The sequence below is a fragment of the Salvelinus fontinalis genome, chromosome 37 (genome assembly GCF_029448725.1).
Source record: "Salvelinus fontinalis isolate EN_2023a chromosome 37, ASM2944872v1, whole genome shotgun sequence".
NCBI classification, from domain to species: domain Eukaryota; kingdom Metazoa; phylum Chordata; class Actinopteri; order Salmoniformes; family Salmonidae; genus Salvelinus; species Salvelinus fontinalis.
Window position 1 is genome coordinate 8,631,782 of NC_074701.1, and position 21,401 is coordinate 8,653,182.

At 42.1% G+C, this 21,401-nt stretch overlaps 1 protein-coding gene across 10 annotated transcripts in view; it reads right to left on the reverse strand.

Annotated features, from left to right (window-relative positions):
• Positions 1-1,825: 1,825 nt before the first annotated feature.
• LOC129836071 (LIM domain-binding protein 1-like) overlaps positions 1,826-21,401 on the reverse strand; it is a 41,975-nt gene continuing 22,399 nt past the window's right edge. For 4 of the 10 annotated variants that reach the window (XM_055901830.1, XM_055901831.1, XM_055901832.1 and 1 more), the window contains exons 3-12: positions 14,596-14,701; positions 14,452-14,496; positions 14,228-14,303; positions 13,992-14,094; positions 13,690-13,862; positions 13,368-13,490; positions 10,839-10,922; positions 10,407-10,530; positions 6,673-6,809; positions 1,826-5,459 (exon numbers count right to left, since the gene is read on the reverse strand). In XM_055901830.1, coding sequence (XP_055757805.1) covers positions 5,235-5,459; positions 6,673-6,809; positions 10,407-10,530; positions 10,839-10,922; positions 13,368-13,490; positions 13,690-13,862; positions 13,992-14,094; positions 14,228-14,303; positions 14,452-14,496; positions 14,596-14,701 — 1,196 coding nt within the window. In that variant the 3' untranslated portion in view covers positions 1,826-5,234. Of the gene's footprint in view, positions 5,460-6,672; positions 6,810-10,406; positions 10,531-10,838; positions 10,923-13,367; positions 13,491-13,689; positions 13,863-13,991; positions 14,095-14,227; positions 14,304-14,451; positions 14,497-14,595; positions 14,702-19,056; positions 19,366-21,401 lie in introns of those variants that run through there. The other 6 variants (XM_055901836.1, XM_055901835.1, XM_055901834.1 and 3 more) reach the window with 6 other exon arrangements.

The window sequence follows — 21,401 nt, forward strand, 5'->3', positions numbered from 1 at the left end:
ATCTCAGCATGTCTACAAATTCGCCATTCTTTGTTTGCTTGGAAATGGGGAAACTGGAGACAGTTATCTGAAGAAACTGTGTAACCAAGCATTTACAGCGGCTTACAAATGTATTAACATTAATTGGAAGGTTGGTTATCCTCCTACAATGTCAAGTTATGTATCACTAGATTTGATTTATTACAAGATTAAGGGTATACTGTGCAACTTTCATAAGGCCTGGATGCCTTACTTGGAATACAGTGTGACTAAAGGAGTCTGTATTGAAAACATGCCCACATTAGGGGAAATAAACATTCAGGCAATCCCTAGCTGCTGGGCTGCTCAGTCCTGGGTTGGGTTGGGTTGTCATTCTGGCCTTGGCCTAACACACCCGGAACCAATAATGAACGTTTCACTAAGATCCTGAAGCCGAGTGGGGTGTATTGGGTCGCTGCAGGGTGGTGGATCCTTAGGGACTGGACAGGGCAAGACAGCTATATTGTGTGAAAGTAAAAAAGAGCGCTACAGTACTATTACTTTATATGGAGGATTTTCAGATTTTCTGTGTGTTCATGTATATTTGAGGTGTGTTTTTTTTTTTTTTTTTTTTTTTTCAAAGCCTTGTGAACTGGGAAGGAAATTGTGTTGGGAAAAAGTTGAGTTATTGACTAGACTGCTGGGGGTCTGGCGTGCAGGCGGTTCGGGCTGGCTGAAATTTGATATAGGTCTTAATAAAGAGAATATAAGTCTTAGTTATTTTTTTTTTTTAAGAGTTGTTCATTTGTTTGGCTATTGGTTAAAAGGTGCAACACAATATGTATTATTGAATTACCTTTGATCTAGTTCAGTCTCGTTAAATCACTTAAACATATTTAATAATCTCTTACCAAGCTTGATGACTGAGGGTATTTTTGCTTACTTTTTGTTCTAAATAGAGATGGCATATTGGATTGTGTAAAATTGCAGGAAATTAGCTTTAGACAGCAAAAAAACACTCACCCCCCCACTTCAAAAACCAGTGGCACCCCGGTGAAGAAATAATCAATTTTAATCAATCAATTTTACTCATTATCATCTCCCACATCACGTCTGCCAAAATGTATCAACGGTCTTCTTATAACCAGACGTGATATTTTAGAATGGAAATACCATTCTTGGTAATTGCATTCTAGTCTTGGAGCTTTCCGTGCTAACATGAAGGACAATTTGCCAAGTCAGTCTCTCTCTATATCTTCGAAGGCCCGAGGCTACTAAAACACGTATTTACCCACCCGCTAACTCTAGGGCAAAACCTAACTTCCACTTAAGTCACATTTTCACTGTCTCCCATTGACATCAATGCAAGACAGTGAAAAGGTGACTTAAAACGTATTTGTCTCTGTGCTAAGAACAGACGTAGCAAGTGAAGAACCTCAGTCAACTGCGCTTAAGTGAAAGTGTCTTTATTGATACCGTTACATGAATAAATGGCAGAAACGCGGCAAAATATAATATAAACCGTATATCAAACCACGCCTATGATGCGCTAACAGGGACATGTATGGGTACGTCACACCACTCAGACGCTACTACTTTTGACCAGCGCTATACGTGATAGTGCCCTATATTGACACGTGCCACAGTCTCTACTCAGTCAGCCTGCTGAAGGGAACATGATTGGAAAGTTGAAAACATTATACAGTTAAGTCTGGTGATGTCTGAATGGATTTAGAGACAGTTTGGGAGGTAGGAAAGAGAGGGTTGATCCTGCAGACTTGTGGGCTGCTCAAGCTCTGGAGACCCCTGGTGGTGAAACTAAGCATCTACACCAAGTTATGTACAGAGAAAGCAGAGGAATCATTCATCACTGTCAAATCAAATTTTATTTGTCACATGCTTCCTAAACAACAGGTGTAGGCTAACAGTGAAATGCTTACGTACAGGTCTTTCAACAATGCAGCGTTAAAGATTAATATATAGAGAGCGAGAAATGCATTACTCGTTTAACTTAGGTCCTGATGGATTTGACAGATTTTTATTTTTAAGTAGTCCTTTTTCTATAATCTTTTTTTTCCTATGGTGATTTCTTCCTATTGACTTGACTGAAAAGCATGTCAAGTTACCTATGAGAAACATATGGAAAAGCATGTGAAAATAATGTAATTCTCTAGTCTTTTCAGACATCAATGTTGATCGTGACATCGGGGTCAGTTATTGAAAATGTGAAGTATAGTTGAGATGACATAGCCAGAAAAGCCTACAAAACGACATTGGGGGCAAAGGCATAGATATTGTACATGAACTTGCAAACTCATTAACCAGGTTTCCATCCAACCATTTCATGCAGATGAATTACCTGACGCATAAAAGTATTGACAGTGCTGATGGAAACAGGAAATGCTGGTACAATTTTATAAAAGCTGACAGCCAATTTGTTTGTTCGACATGGTGGCATCTTTGTGTCTCAAATTACTTGTGCAAAACAATGGTGGTGAAACACCTTTATGATTAAATATTGATATAATAACCATAATATTTTAGTAAACTTGGGAGTCAGCGATGATATGGTATATGGTTCTCCCACGACGGGTTTAAAGTAGGCTACAGCTTCGTAGAGTGGTGAATGTGCAAGGTGAAGAACTTGATGCTCCTTTCCACTAAATATTGAGGGTCTTATTCTGGTGAAATGATAGATGCTTGGCTGCAGTTTGACCAATAAAAATCGCTCTTATCCATAATCATCTTATAATGTAGGTAGCCTACCCGCACTGTATCTGTGAGCTGTTGGCTAGAGTGCACCTGTCAAAACCAGAGCGTGTACATTTGCTACAAAAACGCAACAATGTTCTACTCATCAGTAGAGTTGAAAATGCAATAAAAACCTATTTAACTTGAATACATAGGAATTTAACTGCACAAGTTAGTTTTGTCTACTACGTCATTGCGCACAGCCTTTTATCAGCAAAAAGTCAGTTTGATGGAAACATCTCTGGTAGGAAAATGCGCATATTGTTTTATGCAGATTTTAGAATATTCGCATGACAATCTGTCGCAAAGTGGATGGAAACCTAGCTATTGGCATCGGTATCAAAATAAATAAATTGTATGTAGAACAAAAACTCATAGCCAGCTCTCATGAATGGTGGTTGTACCCTTGAATGGAATTTCCAAACAGTTTTAAAATGTATCTTTACATTGGAGAGATGCCATAGGGTGTTGATCTAAGGAAGGATACGTAGAAGAACAATTATACAGAAACTACCTTAAATATACAAGCACAAAGACACAAAAACAGAAAGAGGGAAAGAGCGCACAAAATTATTCTTAATACAAACAAATAGCATATCGGGGATCAATATTTAAAAGGATCTTGCAAAGTAGCTTCTTGGTTTGTAGCTTTCAAAAATAGTGATTACAAATTATTGGGAATCGCAAGCCAATACAAAATGTGTTGTTTTCTTATATCTTACAATGCCGTGCCAAAATGGTCTTCAAAAGTTTCCGTAGCATATCGGAGAGAGAAAATACGTGTCTGTACTGTCTGAGGTGTGGACGTGAGGTACTGAGCAGATAAGTAGACAGGGAGTTGGGATGGGTCTCAACTGACACCCTATACTCTAGATCAGCAATTCTCAACTGGTGGGTCTCTCGTGAGAGGTTTTGAATGAGTCGCGAGTGTCCCAGTTAAAAATTAAATACATCCTCAAGTCTGAAGTTAAACGACAAACAATTATAATGAAACTATATTTAATTTAACCTCAACTATTTTTCTTAAAAATCACAGTATTTTCAATATAGAGTTATTAGCAGCACTATTTAGCAGATTGGATTGATTTTGTAGTCTCAAACCAGTGAGTTTAACATTCTTCAAGAATATGGGCAAAATTGAACTGTGGTTCCCTTGTCATTTAATTGATACATTTACTATCAATATAGCATTGAAAATAGTATGCATTTTGGCAACAACAAACAACGCAATGCAAATACTGGACCACGACAGACCTGGTTCAAATTAGGTCCCCAGGAAAAACCAGTTGAGAACCACTGCTCTATATAGTGCACTACTTTTGACCAGAGCCCTATGGGTCATTGTCAAAAGTAGTTCACAGGGAATATGGTGCTATTTAAGTTGCAGGCTTGGACATTAAAAGAGGTGGCTTTTCCCTTCAGATTCGAATCACTGGGATTCGTTATAACGTCATTACCATGTCTGACACTGACAGGCAACATACTGTATCAGGCATAGACAATTCAATATTACATAGATGTAGTAATCTTAATGACAATAATACAAATGATCTAACAGTAATATTTATACAGTTACATACCGTAGATTCTCCTCTCCAGTCACAGGTTTCTGACGCTTTACAATTTCTTTATATAAGCCATAATAAAAAGAACAAAATACACCATCAATTAATAAGAAAAATAGATTGAAGATAGTGGAAAACAGTAAAGAATATTCTGGGGTGTATTTTTGTTTCATTTATTTGTTTGCTCGTCTGTTTCATTTTTAGAAATTGATATAAAAATAAAAAATTTAAATCAAACTAAAAACATAGAAAATTAAAACCCACTTCTGTATGGCCTGGTGCTCTGGTCCAGGTGGGGAAGTAGGACCGCTCTCCAGTACCTCAGAGTGTGTGTGTGTGTGTGTGTGTGTGTGCGAGCGAGTTGTGTGTGTGTGTGTGTGTATGTGTTGCGTGCGTGTGTTGTGTGTGTTTTAGGTTTAGCGTAGCGGTTCTCAACTCCGGTCCTCAAGCTCCGGCAGTGTACAGGTTTTTGTTCCAACCAGGTCCTACAAAACAAATAATTTAGTTTTTTAAAAACTGAACGTTGGATTTATGCTGTAGTGCACACAATACGTTTTACTCTGCTAAAATCTAAGAGATAATAAATAAAAGATAGGTATTCCTTCCCTGTGAGGTGAGCACAACAGAAATAGAGGTACGGCTGTCAAGGCAATACACCCAGAGACCCGAGGTTGGAACAAGAACCCGCCTATATGTCCGCCAGCAAAATGGCCAACATGGCTAGCTAGCACTGATCATAGAAGGCCGAACCCAGCTCTGACTCAAACACTCTGACCAGTAAGCACAGGCTCTCTCACACACACAAACAGAACAGAGTCAGGCCTAGCACTGATGAGCAAGGGGAAGAGGGCCGGGGTTGAGCACCACTGATCATGTGCGAGAGAGAGCATGAGTGGGATTCATTTTGCAGGTAGATGAGTAGCGTATCTGGGTGGTGAGTTAGGGTTTATGGTTGTGGCTCTACTGTGCGTCATTCTTGCTGTCCTGGCTGCTGGGCGTCTTGTTGTTCCAGGGGGAGTGTGCGCCCCCCAGAGCAGGGGAGCTACCAAAACTGTCCTCGTCCTCCAGGCCCCCCGCTCCGTTAGCCGTGTCGAACTGGCCGTTCTCCAGCCGCGTGATCAGACGCTCATCTTCGTCTCCGAACTCCCCTCCCATCAGTGTGGGCTCGCCCACCATCATCACATCCTAAAGAGGGACAGCAAGGGCCGGAACATTATCCCCATAACCACGGGGGAGAACCGAGCATGGACGATCCCAAAGGACTTCGAAAATGGGATGGATGGGGCTGGGACTACCGTGGTCACATGTAATGGTGGATTTTGGTCTAGATGACACTTATGATTAATATTTTACGTGACCTTTAGGTCCTTGAAGGCCTAAAATGATATGGACATTTTAGAATGAAGCCTTTCAGTACCTATGAAAATAAGGATAACTCATGTTTCAGTGTGTGTCCATCAATGCTCAACCCACTCACAACCAGACATAGCTCTGGATTTCAGGCACACAGCCCAAATATTCAACACCATCTACAGCAGGCCCAATGCCAGCCTCTGTACCAGGGATTTGGGTAGTATTGCCCTTCCCCCATTGGTCAGCGGTGGGCAGCCCTGATCCTCGAGTGCTGCATCATGGGGTTTTTCATTCCACCTCGGGTCTCATTGGCTCACTTAACCAACCAAAAGCACCTAAGCTGTCTGTGAATTCTACGTTTTGATAAAACCAGCTACTACCGCTGTGCCTAAGTTTGTAGGACAATAAAGCAGATTGAGCAGAATGTCTCACCTGCTCCAAGTAGAATTTACCCCTAACCACAGACCTAGAATCAGATTGGTGCATCTCCACTCCTAACTAACATTTAGAGGGTTGATATAGTATCTCATCCAGGACCAGTGGTAATGTCTACCTCCTGTATGTGTGTGACCCGTAGGCCAGAGGACCAGGGACTGCCCAGCACTGGCTCACGTCAGACAGGCATCATAAACATAATACACTGCCACCATTTCCCAATCTGATCCTAAACCAAAAAGGCCCCACATCCACCCTTCTTCCTCTCAACCCCATATCCTGTCTTCTCCTATCCCCAACAAACCTGTCTTAAACTCATATCCTTATCATACCAGCCCCATCTTTCATGCCCCATACCCCCCCCATATTCCTTTCCTACCTGTCTTATCTCTCCCATCTGACCAGGAATGTCTACCCCCATGTTACCCCCCCCCAAAAGGCTGTGATTGGGAGTCCAATAAGGCGGCGCACAATTGGTCCAGCGTCGTCCGGGTTTGGCCAGTGTAGGCCGTCATTGTAAATAAGAATTTGTTTTTAACTGACTTGCCTAGTTAAATAAAAGGTTAAATTAAAAACAAAACAAAAAAAAATGTAAAGATGGGATGCTTACAGGTACCTGTGTGGAGAGAGGGAAGTTGTTTGCAGGACTCTTCTTCTTGCTGTTGTTTCCTCCACCAGCGCTCATGTTGCTCCCGCCAGACATCTTCCTTTTCCTCCGCTTGTTGGGCGCTTGTCTGGCAGGCTCAGCTGGAGAGAAATAGGAGGAGAGGTGTAACAGATCTGCAGCGTGTGTGTGTGTGTGCAGCTTGCATTACTATCTTCGTGGGTACCGGAATCCCAAAAGTCCCCCCAAGGATAGAAAAACAAGGAAAATTTGCCCTTGTTGGGACATTCCCCAAGGCTATTTTTGGCTTATAATTAGGGTTGGGAAAAATAAGATTGAATGGAAATAATTGTTAGGTCCCCACAAGGATAGTTAAACATATGCTGTGTGTGTGTGTGAGAGAGAATCGGATTCATCTGTGCACCAAGCTAAAGGGTTCAAGTCTCAAGTAAGGTTGTGTGGTTTACCTAACATTAGGGATGGGCATGCGTAATCGAGGACTCGCACGGCCGTCAAAGCTCGATCTTTAACAAGAAATAAAAAAAACATTGTAAAACTATTTGGTGGAATGTCATTTGTGGCTGCCCAAACAGGCACGTGAAAAGTTTTTTTATTGTCTCTTGAAGACAAATGTTAATTTGCTTTGACTCTGATTTTCTATTTGTACAGCCGTGGCCAAAAGCTTTGAGAATGACACAAATTTAATTTCCAAAGTATTCTGCTTCAGTATCTTTAGATATTTTTGTCAGATGTTACTATGGAATACTTAAGTATAATTACAAGCATTTCATAAGTGTCAAAGGCTTTTATTGACAATTACATGAAGGTGATGCAAAGAGTCAATATTTGCAGTGTTGACCCTTCTTTTTCCAAGACCTCTGCAATCCGCCATGGCATGCTGTCAATTAACTTCTGGGCCACATTCTGACTGATGGCAGCCCATTCTCGCATAATCAATGCTTGGAGTTTGTCAGAATTTGTGGGTTTTTGTTTGTCCACCCACCTCTTGAGAATTGACCACAAGTTCTCAATGGGATTAAGGTCTGGGGAGTTTCCTGGCCATTGACCCAAAATATCGATGTTTTGTTTCCCGAGCCACTTAATTATAATTTTTGCCTTATGGCAAGGTACTCCATCATGCTGGAAAAGGCATTGTTCGTCACCAAACTGTTCCTGGATGGTTGGGAGAAGTTGCTCTCGGAGGACATGTTGGTATCATTCTTTATTCATGGCTGTGTTCTTAGGCAAAATTGTGAGTGAGCCCACTCCCTTGGCTGAGAAGCAACCCCACACATGAATGGTCTCAGGATGCTTTACTGTTGGCATGACACAGGACTGTGCTTTTGCCATAAAGCTTTTTTTTTATTTTTTTATCTGACACAGCAGTTGCATTAAGGAGAAGTATATCTTTAATTCCATGCATAACTCTTGTATTATCATCAACATTTATGATGAGTATTTCTGTAAATTGATGTGGCTCTGCAAAATCTCCGGATGTTTTGGAAGCAAAACATTACTGAACATAACGCGCCATTGTAAACTGAGATTTTGGGATATAAATATGAACTTTATCGAACAAAACATACATGTATTGTGTAACATGAAGTCCTATGAGTGCCATCTGATGAAGATCAAAGGTTAGTGATTCATTTTCTCTATTTCTGCTTTTTGTGACTCCTCTCTTTGGCTGTAAAAATTGAATTTTTTGTGTGACTAGGTACTGACCTAACATAATCGCATGGTATGCTTTCGTCGTAAAGCCTTTTTGAAATCGGACACTGTGGTGGGATTAACAACAAGTTTATCTTTAAAATGGTGTATAATACTTGTATGTTTGAGGAATTTTTATTATGATATTTCTGTTGTTTGAATTTGGCGACCTGCAGTTTCACTGGCTGTTGTCAAATTGATCCCGTTAACGGGATTTGAGCCAAAAGAAGTTAACTAGAAAGTTGGATGAAGTTCAATCTCGTGCTTCTCTGCGCGGGCTGATATTTCTTCTCCACTGCAGTCCCGGGGAGCTGCGCGCCCGTGCACAGCCTAGAGCAAGGGGGGGAGGGGCAAAGTACGGCCCACGGGCACTTCAATCCGGCCCCTTTTTTCCTCCCCAATTTCGTGGTATCCAATTCGTAGTTACAGTCTTGTCCCATCGCGTCAACTCCCTTACGGACTCGGGAGAGGCTAAAGCCGAGAGTCCTCTAAAACACGACCCAGCCAAGCCGCACTGCTTCTTGACACAATGGCCGCTTAACCCGGAAGCTAGCCGCACCAATGTGTAGGAGGAAACACTGTTTACCTGGCGACCGTGTCAGTGTGCATGCGCCCGGCCCGCGACAGGGGTCGCTAGAGCACGATGGGACAAGGAAATATCAGCCTTCCAAACCCGGACGACCCTGGGCCAATTGTGCGCCGCCTCATGGGTCTCCCCAGTCACGTCCAGCTGTGACACAGCCTGGGATCCAGCCTGGGATTGAACCCGGTTCTGTAGTAACGCCACAAGCACTGTGATGCAGTGCGTTTGACCGCTGTGCAACTCGGGAGGACCCCGCAAATTGATTTTAACAATCAATTGGTCCCCCAAAAAATGCATCCCTCCATTGAATTTCAAAATCCCGATGAGGCCCTTGTGCCAAAAAGTTTGCGCACCCCTGGCTTAGAGGGAACATTGCTCCCTCCTCGCACGCATGCTGAGTGTGCACACAAGCTCCCGTTAGGCCTACAAAAATAAAAGCCTATAAAAAAGTATCTAACTGATAGAATACACAAGCTACATTCATTGCAAAATGGCGACAGTTTTATCACATTCAAAATGGACTGGTTGATTGAAGTAGGAAGATATGTGATCCAACAACGAGCTGCAGTTTTTGAATAATTGTGCTCCGTCTATTTTCCGCAAAATGCTAGTGCCATTTAAAAATTGGTTAGCTTATGCTATAACCCCCTAAACATAGACAGGTTCCACACTGAAAATACAATTGTGTGTATTTTCATCAGAATCATTAAGCCTAGGCCTACTCACCAAACAGATGTCATGGCCGTAATTACTGTGAAATTCTTAATACACTTTGGGGAAAAAACTGGCAAAATAAAATAAGACGTCTGTATATCGAAAAGACAGAATGTTTTGTAACCCTGAATCTTCATTCAACTCACCAAATTGAGCCCTGTTTCAAATGATCACTGAGAATAACTGTTCCAGATGCGAGACGCGCATCACTTCTTAGATTTTCATTTGGAAAAATATTATATTTTATTCTGTTATATTACATCATGTTTTTTTAACAATAAAAAAGGTGTCTTGACTGATAAGGGATCAGGAAATAAGAGCATCGTGACTGCTAAATTAACAAAGCAAGGCTATGCCATTGCATAGCCATTGGCTTCTACAAACCAACGCCACTGCTGAGATTACTGCCTTTTTGAAGATTATTGTTGAACAATATAGACAGTTGAGATTACGATTTCAATAAATTAATCTTAAATGGCGCTTGCTTTCTTATTGACTGAATAGATATATCTGTAATGGTTATGATAAATTAGGCATTGTCACGCACTGTTGGCATAGGCCTATAGATAAATGTGCACATATTTCTTACCAGTTCGGGCCTTGCATTCTACAAATAAATCAAAAAATGTATTTGAGTACTCAGATTTTTTTTTATGCGAGTACTGGAACAGTCAAAAAATGTCAGATGCACATCCCTACCAAGTGGATTGTCTGTGTAAAGTCTGATTGTTACCTGGTGGGGCCACCATGCGTTGCCACTTCTGGAAGAGGCAGGTCTTGAGACAGTCTCTGGGACTCAGACTGTAGGTCTTGTGTCTGGACATCAACTCCTGCATCGGCTCCAAGATCACACACAGCTAGATGAGAGAAAGACAGTCAGAGAAACAGATTACCAATACTGCTTAAGTACCAGCATCTCTAACCACATTTACCATTCCACTGACTAAAAAGCACTGAACGAGACAACCAGTGGTGGCTGTTGGGAGAAGCTATAGGAGGACGGGCTCATTGTAATGGCTGCAATGGAATTAATGGAACGGTATCAAACAAAATAAAAACCTATAGAAACCACGTTTGACACTGTTCCATGAATTGCATTCCAGTCATTACAATGAGCCTGTCCTCCTATAGCTCCTCCCACCAGCCTCCACTGGACTGGACATACCCTGAGGTAATTGAGTGTGGAGTTGGACAGGCCACATCTTGTGATGTTTTTAGCCAGCTGATCCAGCATCTGAGGGTCCTGCACCTTGGAAGAGAGTGAAGAGAGAAGGGTGGAAAGAGAGCAGAGAACAAACATGGGAAGGTGGTCAGTAACACTGGTCTGGAAATCAATTCATAAATCAATCCACCAAATCTGTGGGTGTGTGTCAGGGTTTCCGTTAGGAAAATGTGGCACCGGAAATTTGAGATATATACCGGACCATATGCATTGCGTAACCTGATTAGGGCGTCCACCCACAGTGCTCAGAATGACAGAAATCACATTTAGATTACGGTCATTCATATTAACAGAACATGCAGGTCGAGGATCCAACGATGTGCAGTCCTTCTTACTGAATTCTGATGCGTACTTTGAAGATGTTACAATAACTGTCCACATTTACTGTGTGGCAACCCGGGGGCAAGCAGGGAGCTACAAAGGAAGGAGCAGGACCATGGTCAGCACCAGAGGGCAAGAGAGGCCAAGTTGAGTCAGCACCATGGACACCACCACCGGCACCAACTGGGGCTGGTGATCCAACACTAATACTACCCAGTCCAGGTGCTGCAACCAATTGGCACCTGGAATTGGTCCCACCTGTCCCTCGTTAACCCAAATGAGTATAAGTAGAGGTGCAGTCACTCGGGCGCTTAAGCAGACAGGCAGAGGGTATGCCTAGACCTTAGAAGAACTGGAGAAGAGGACCCATTCCCAGGCAGCATGCCACCTGCAAGTTGAGAACAAGTATTGAAACCCCGGACTCATCGCTCTCTCTGTTGTTCATTACCACAGGCGGTCCGAGGAGCCGCCACGCCAGACACCGAGTGACCCACCCGTTACCTGAGACGCCTTTCAGTTATTTCTCCCCATTCCCCCCAAAATTTTGTAAGGAACAACTTTTGTTTGAGCACTGCAAAACAGTCTCCCACGGTCTTATTTTATTGTGAGTTTCACCTCTGTTTCCCCTGGGATGCCATATTGTCTACAGCCAACAAGACGAGTAACAGCAAAATCACTAGCCTACGTGAATCTACTATTGCCCAATGGAAGTTAACCTATTCTATTGGTAGGTTAACAGACTCGGGGACAGTTGTGGGAGGATAGACTAGCCTATGTAGCCTGACGCAACAGATCAGAACGTTTAGCTTAAAATGTTGCTAAACTATTATTTCGTCACATTATTAGCGCAGCAATGTCCATTCCATAGTGGGGATAACACCATTGTCAAAGCACACCGCACATGCAAGTGGTTTCTTGTGACAGATAAAAATATCAGTTCGACATTTTGAGAGAGACGAGATCTAATTTGCAACAATTAGCACGGGTTGCTAATATGACTAGGATTGTGCCTTTGGCGACTGGACAATGAAAGAAAGTTGATAGAAAATAATTGCCTCCACGGATGTGGTCTGATTTTGGGTAGCCTACTTTGAAGCAAGGTAAGACATGTCTCAATACGTAGTAAACTGTTTGTTTTAAGCACCTTTGGCAGCGATTACAGCCTCAAGTCTACTTGGGTAGGACGCTACAAGCTTGGCACACCTTTATTTGTGAAGTTTCTCCCATTCTTCTCTGCAGATCCTGTCAAGTTGGATGGGGAGCGTTGCTGCACAGCTATTTTCAAGTCTCTCCAGAGATGTTCAAGTCCGGACCACTCAAGGACATTCAAAGACTTGTCCGGAAGCCACTCCTGCGTTGTCCTGTTGGAAGGTGAACCGTCGCCCCAGTCTTAGCGCTCTGGAGCAGGTTTTCATTTAAGGATCTCTGTACTTTGCTCCGTTTATCTTCGCCTCAATCGTGATAAGTCTCCATCGACCTCATGGCTTGGTTTTTTGCTCTGACATGCACTGTCAACTGTGGGACCCTATTTAAACAGGTGTGCCAAATCATGTCCAATCATTTGAATTTACCACAGGTGGACTCCAAGTTGTAGAAACATGATCAAGGATGATCAATGGAAACAGGATGCACCTGAGCTCAATTTCATGTCTCAAAGCAAAGGGTCTGAATACTTACATAAATAAGGTATTCTTAAAAAAAAAAAAAGTAATACATTTGCAAAAATGTCAGTCATTGTGTGTAGATTGCTGAGGATATTTTAGAATAATGCTGTAACGTAACAAAATGTGAACAAATTCAAGGGGTCTGAATACTTTCCAAAGGCACTATGTTTTCAAAATGCCTACTGCCTCCAGCTCAGTGTAAAGTGGTGTGACGCAACGATGAAGCCCAACTTCCGTTGCCTATGCATTTGTTTGAGATTCTGTATATATACACCATATATAAACAAAATTATGCAAATTAACCTATAGACCGATAAGCATGACCGATAGACTCGAATTTCCATAAATTGACTAAAAAGCATTATTTCACAATAGGATTTCTCTCTTCTTCTCAGGGACAATTGGCCGGCGCCAATTTAACATTTATTGACCAACCGCCTACTATTACTGGCTAACGGAAACCCTGGTGTGTGTGTGTGCGACTCACGTGCATGGCCAGTATGCTGCGAGGCAGGACTTCTCTGTGTTGTCTGATGCTAAAATGCCACGTCTTGATCCTCATCATGTCGTCAAACATGAACTCCAGGTACAGACGGCCCTCCACACACACCTAAAGGAGAAAGAGGTTAGATGTCAAACACCTAGATCAAGGTAAGGTTTCTTATCATACAGTGCACAGAAAATAGGGGGAGAAAGACTAAAATACATGTTTGGATTTGTAAATGAAAGGTGGAGTTGTGGAATTGTAAGTGGGGAATGTAATGTGTATTTGCAAATGTTCAAATGTACCGGAAAGTGTATTTTCGTACCTGTGTGAACATGGGCTTGCCGTTCTGTGTAACCATGGTGCACTGGTCACAGTCCAGAGACACAAAGTTAGTGTGGAAGGACTCTTTAGGGTGCTTCAATGTGTAGAACAGCTCAGTGGCGCCACCTTCAAAGATACTCCGGAAGTACCGCGGGATCAATGTCCGGCCGATAGCTAGGGAGAGCATACATTTACTGTTTCAATAAAATTATTTAGTATCAAATGCAGATTAACACGTTATGGTTAGAGGGTGAAATATGCAATCCCATAATAAAGCATAGCCGCCCTGGAAATGTTTCGTACTGTATCGTTTGGGCCCGTCCTCCAGACAAAAGGTGATGGTGAGCATGGCATCATCCTCAAAGAACTCTGTGGTGAAGGCATCCCACCAGAGATTGTCACAGTCCTACAACACACAACCAAATCAGTCCAACAGTAGAGGGGAGAGAAGATATTCCCACCATCAGTGAATCAATCATTCAATAAATCAATCTCCCACCACAGACTAAGGGCACAGCCAAATCGCCATCTTCGCTCACCTCTGTCCAGTTTTGTAGCCGTTTGTTGAGCTCAAATATCCTGTAGTCTGTCTGGTTGCCGTATGGTGTTGGTCTCCTGCAACAGGACAGAGCAGGGTTAGTACAGATGGACTGGAAGGCACAACTTTATTTTCTAATTAAAAGCTTTGCTCTAACACTATTTCGAGGCGTGGGGGGGGGGGGGGGTCAAGGTTGATGCTGTGATTGTCAGTCGTTGTACTCACCCCATGCCAGGCTCTAGGTATGACGGGGGGTACATTGGTGTTGGCCTGCAGACCGAAAGACAGGAGAAAGTCAGAATTAAAACCCAGTACTAATAGTAATACACTTACAGTACGAGCTAAGTGGCAAATGCGTGCATGTCCTACCCCACGTCCCTGTCCAGCATGGTGCCGGGGTGGAAGGGGGGGAAGGCACTGCCGTTAGGGCCGGGCTCCTTGGGGGAGTACAGCTTGAACGACTTAGACGAACAGCCTGGAGAGAGATTGAGAGAGAAAAAGAGTGAGCGATTTGGACAACAGGATTACAGCCTGAGGCTCCATACACAGCCCGTGCTAACAAAAACCAACCAATGAATTGCAGCCTCGCACCAACACGCTCCACCATTAAGCCAGCTACAACCAATTCATTTACTTGCTTGTTTTTGCCCCTCCATGTGTGAAAGCTGACTATTAGACAAATATGCAGCTTTAAATCTTATTTACACTCTACCAGGTAGGTTGACTGAAATAACATTAATTTATAGCATATTTCAGAGTACGGATGAGAGAACAGATTTAAAAAAGCTACATTATGGAAATTACTACATTATGGAAATTTTACCAATATCGTATTTTCTTGTGTGCAAATAAATACAAACCAATCATATGCCTACAGTGTGATACAAAACCCTTTCAATGGTGATTTGGGACAATTTCAACTGAGATCGAGTGCGCATGTTCACCGACGAAGATCTCCCCCATCATCATCATAAAAGATATACTTTGACCAACAATTCAATTAAAATGGGTATTGGGACAAAAAGGAAATGAAGATTTTAAAACATGCCAGACAACAGCTTGTCCGCTGCAAAATGTTTGTTTCAAGCATTTCACCTACACCCGCAAAAACATGTGCCCAATAAAACTTGATTTGAAAAAGCCCATGATCATCGGACATTGGAGAGGTGAGCGAGAAAAATGCTCTGACATTTTACGCAGCTTTTGGCACTCCGCTCATAATCTACATTCTAGGCCTACTTTCACTGTGTTAATAGCAGGCTAAGTCAACCTAAATATGTATTGAAAAAAGGCTATGGTAAACAGGAATAGGTAGCTCATTTGTTACCTGGCTGTGAGCTGCACTGTTGTGCTCTGCCTGACTCCGGCAGGGCCAGTCATGTTTAAATAGGTTAAACTATCGGTTAAAAAAATGAAAATATAGAAACTATCGTCTGTCACATCACAATGTCATATCTTCACTCGATTTTAGAATTCTATAGTAGCAGTCAAATGGACCAAAATGTGTTTGATATCGTTTCATTAACCTTCCTACTTCGTCGGAAACACGGGGACAGATGTAGGCAGTCATTGTAAATAATAATTTGTTAACCGACTTGCCTTGTTAAAAATAAAAAAAAGTTGTGAGCCATTGCCAAAAGCTATGCAATCTGGTTGACTGAAAATACTTATTTTGTATCCTACTTTGTAGTAAAAATAATATTAAACTATAAAAAGGCCAAATGTACTCAAAATACACACTTGCTAGGTAAATATTTAGTAAATGAGCCATTTCATGCTCAAGTTGACCTTACTATGGAATTGCTCTAAATCTCTATTGATAAACTCGGTAAATCAAGATGTAGCCTTGGTCTATTCATGATACAGATTAATGCATATTATTCAATACGAGTGTGTGAATGCGTTGAACTATCAAGCTTGTTCTAACTGATTTTGTGGGGCTACAGATGACAATCCCTTCCAGGTAAAACTTATTTTATTGTACTTAACATTTCCATAGAAGGAGCAGTCTTTTATAAAAGTGTGCGCTGTCTCTAAGTAATGACGTCATTTGTAAGGCAGAACATGGCGGTGGATTCTGGCTTTGTGGGTGGCTATGGAATATAGGGGAAACCAGGCAGGAAGGAAATGAATGAGTTTATGGTGGCGAGATAGACAAAGTGAATTAATCAAGTTTTGGGTGAGAATCAGATTTGAAAGGTGCATATTATCACAAAGAGAGTAGTAGGGTAGTGAATGTGTTGCTTCAGCTGTAAGCTAGCAAGTAAAGTTAACCTTCAATTAAAGCTAGTATGGTCTTGCATTGTAAAAGTGTTCTAGCCTGTATGAACATTGTTTTGCCAACAGTAATTCTGTTAAAATTTGTACATGCCATGTTGCATTATTCAAGTGTGTTAATATATGTGCAGCATGAGTCAGGAGCTAACAACGCAGCCCAGGCAGCTCTTGCAATTACTGAGTAAGTGGAGCAGGTATTTTGCTCTAAAAAAGGTGCTGCACTGATAGACAGACTTGATCCTCCATCACACTAGACACATTTGACAGAAGTAACAAATTCTAGTACCAAACAGCTTTTTAAAATAAAAAAAACATACAGAAGTTTCAGTAAACCATACAACACTAAGCCCCTCTCTTGCATACAGCAGCCAAAAATCATGTGATCACAGTCCTGTTGTGTGTGGTGTCCTGCCCATCCCCCACCACTCAGTCTAGCTTACTGTGGTGTTAACCTTCTCCTGCCTAGATGATCTGTGCATACTGAAACACTCAGGCCTTCATTACAAGGCTGCTGTAACTAAACACCCCATCTAAGGTTTACTGAATTTGAAGACCGAGAAACACTGCGTTGAGCCTCAACCTGTATTCAATAACATCACCATCTGTAGAAGTTTGGCTGGAATATAAAAAAATAGGCTACTCTGTGGCCTACTTTGTCAACAACAGGGATGGGGGGGGCGGGGGGGCGTAGAGAGATTAGAGGGAGAGATGGGGATATGTGCACTGTCCTGAGCTGCCTGCCCTCCTTCCTCTCCAGTGCACAACTAAGCCAGCCCAGGTCATTATAAAAGGCATCCAAATGCTTCCCGGACAAAACTGTTCGGAAGAGTTTGCATTTTGTGATGTTTTATTTCGTTTTGGACTTCTGTGAGGATTTGTTTGGCTGTTCGACACACATTTTATCTGGAGGCAAGCTGAAGTCCACGCCCCTTCCTCTGCTATTGGTCAACAGTAGGGATTCTTCAATAAAGTATTGTTTTTAAACGAGAGGACTCGTTTTCAAATACCTTTTTTCATTGAGAAATACGGCACCAAAATACTCATTTAGATGTGAAATTGCACGAAAAAGATCTCCTCTGCAAAAGCATCAAAATTAATGACAGATATCTTGAGCGATCGTAGATTAATTCAGACTATTTTGAGGATCTGGCGATGGCTTCACAATATGGACAAACAGTACTACTGCCGCTTTTTTCTTGGTTTTTTTTTTTTTCAATCGAAGGTCTTTTAATGGAGTATGCGAGTACACATGTTCGGCTAGGCACCAGCCGAACTGAAGCATGTCGAGGCCTTAACACAGGAAAAACGATAGCTTCTACTACAACAACTAATATGCTCCCAAAAGCAGAATCCTGCATCTCACCAATTAAGCATTGTTTGGAGAATAACATTACCCATATTATATACCGCCCCTCCCAAAAAAGCACGCTCAAACCCCCCTTGTTTCACTGCACCCCATAGAGGCTGTCTAGCCTCCTTTCTCCGGCCCTTCTTCACAGGGTTCACTGCAGTTCTATTGGCATGACCTTTGACCTGGCAGCAACCCCAAACCCTGGTACACCAAACATCCCCCTGTATACACTCAGCCTTTCTCTAGGCTAGCCAGGTACGTCATATTAAATTACTCATGAATCATCCTACAATCAATAAATATACTTTTCATTGCAGACTGGCTTCAAGCCTGTAACCTCTGCATATAGCCATGCCAACATTGCCAACATGAGAATAGAATGGATAAGCAGTTGGTGGCATCCACTCACTCTACTCTGGGATCAATCCTAATTCTCAAAATGGAAGGGGTTTAGTGTCTTTATGACAGATGTAGATGGATGACATCAGTCCAAGCTTCCAGAGATCTGGGGCAGAAGCATAGAGTAACATGGAGGAGCATCATGTCAATGTCTGAGAGATGTCATATACAGAGGAGAGTCACAGACAACCTCTCCTATATTCCCCAGATGACACACACTATCCAATGAAATCGCCATTGACCTATCTTGGAGTGGGTGAAGTTGCCTCTACTACTAGAGAAACTGATCTACGGCCTATCTTGAATTTTCCACTCAGAAATTTGGATGAGCTTATACTGTAGGCTGGGGGTTATGATTGATTAGAACGAGAATTGAATAATACAACAAAAATCGACAATTGCTCAATAAACACACCGAAAGACAGCATTATGAGCCTAGTACAGATTACGTTAGTTAATAAACATCAAAGTGACAGAGCTGAGAAGCTAGCAGCCAACTACATGGTGAATTCTTCATTAATTGTCTTATCTTGATGAATACTGACGCGTGAGATCAGTTGAACAAAGGTTTGACTCGATGCTGATAGCAAGCTAGCTACAACAGCAAGATTGTCTGTGTTGACCAGTGGCAGTGAAGTTAGCTAGCTGGCGTTAGCCATCTAACTGTTAACTAACTAAGTACGTTAGCTAGCTGCACGAGCCGCATTCGACATTTCACGTTTCCATCATAATAATTCATTGCTACTTAAATTGCAACAAGACTAGTACCTAGAGTTAATTGCGAACACTTCAAGCCACCATACCTGCACCGAATGGTTAAACGAAACGCGGTGTTTTTTTTTCAACACCACTGCTCGGTTAGCAGGCTAGCTTGAATGCTAGCTGTCCCAATTTGAAGCACTTTCAGGCTCAGCTTAAAATAGCCGTTATTTCAGTGCTCCTCCGAAACAAAACGAAAAGCAAAACAAAAGTGGCAATAATTATTATTTCCTCAGGTGCATTATTTTTGCTCCTCCAAGGTAGCGTTTTTTTTTTAGCAACACAGATGTTGAAAAGTGGTGAAGGAGCCAACCCCTTTGTTCCTAGCCAGCAGCGAACAATGCCCCCCCTCCGTCTATGCACTTGCTCTTCTTCGATGAGGTTTAACGGCGGTTGGCATCTAATAAAAATTGCATTACCGCCACCTACTAGACTGGAGTACAACTCCTTTGTACTTTGCTTGAAAAAACAAAGAAATAAACAAAATACCCTACCATCTAACACTTCTCTCTCAAAAAAAACGAAAACAAAATACCACCCAACTCCATTATATAAATCTATGTAGTCCTACCTCAGGCCAACAACCTAAAAGGATGGGACACCACCACTTAACACACCCTGTAACTCCTCTGGTGTATAGTCTCGCACACCCAAATAATGCTGCAACTGGCAAACACCAGTCTCAACGTCAACAGTGAAGAGGCGACCCCGTGATGCTGACCTTCTAGGCAGAGTTGGAAAGAAAATGCCATATCTCAGACTGGCCCAAAAAAATAAAAAAAGATTAAGATGACCAAAAGAACACTGGACAGAGGAACTCTGCCTAGAAGGCCTGCATCCCGGAGTCACCTCTTCACTGTTGACGTTGAGACTGGTGTTTTGCGGGTACTATTTAATTAAGCTGCCAGTTGAGGACTTGTGGGGCGGCAGCGTTGGACTAGTAACCGAAAGGTTGCAAGATCGAATCCCCGAGCTGACAAGGTACAAATCTGTCATTCTTCCCCTGAACAAGGCAGTTAACCCACTGTTCCTAGGCCATCATTGAAAACAAGAATTTGTTCTTAACTGACTTGCCTAGTTAAATAAAAAAATGAATGTACTTGTCCTCTTGCTCAGTTGTGCACCGGGGCCTCCCACTCCGCTTTCTATTCTGGTTACAGCCAGTTTGCGCTGTTCTGTGAAGAGAGTAGTACACAGCGTTGTACGAGATACTCAGTTTCTTGGCAATTTCTCACGTGGAATAGCCTTCATTTCTCAGAACAAAAATAGACTGAGTTTCAAAAGAAAGTTATTTGTTTCTGGCCATTTTGAGCCTATTTATTTAACTAGGCAAGTCAGTTAAGAACAAATTCTTATTTTCAATGACGGCCTAGGAACAGTGGGTTAACTGCCTTGTTCAGGGGCAGAATGACAGATCTTTACCTTGTCTCCTCTGGGATTCAAACTAGCAACCTTTCGGTTACTAGTTCAATGCTCTAACCACTAACCCACAAATGCTGATGCTCCAGACACACAAGTAGTCTAAAAAAAAGGCCAGTTTTATTGCTTCTTTAATCAGAACAACACTTTTCAGCTGTGCTAACATAATTGAAAAAGGGTTTTCTAATGATCAATTAGCCTTTTAAAATGATGAACTTGGATTAGCTAACACAACGCGCCATTGGAACACAGGAGTGATGGTTGCTGATAAATGGGCCTCTGTACACCTATGTAGATATTTTTTTATGGAATAAGCCATTTCCAGCTACAATAGTAATTTACAACATTAACAATGTCTACACTGTATTTCTGATCAATTTGAAGTTATTTTAAAATGGACAACAAAAAAAAAAGAGCTTTTCTTTCAAAAACAAGGACATTTCTAAGTGACTCCAAACTTTTGAACTAGTGTATAGCCTAACATCACTTTGTTGGCAAAAAGACTCAACATTAAAGCTCAAAAGAACAGACGACGACTCTTCTGTTTCACCACTCACGCCACCCTGTCTGCTTCCTCCCTCTCTCTCTTAAGACCTCCTCTGTCTCTTTTCTCCCCTCCATTCCTCCTACGTATTCCAAGTAAACGTCTCCTTATGATATCGCACTTCTCCTGACATACATCTTGTTCTTGCCTTCTCAAGGGACGCCATTTAACCGGCTGTCACAATCTCCGTACAGTCAGCACGAACCCCTCGGGATGTAGCACTCAACAGTGCATCCCACTTATTAAGCAGCCGCTTCGTCTTGATGTTCTTCTTTAGCAAAAGCTACTGCAACACTTCTCCAATTCAAACAAGCACGCTCTTCCAACCACCATCCACTGTCTCACTTCCTTCTCTCTCTTCCCCCTTCTCGCTGTTTTGTCGTCTTCTTTAAATTTGTATTAGCGGATCAAAACCAAATGAAAGGT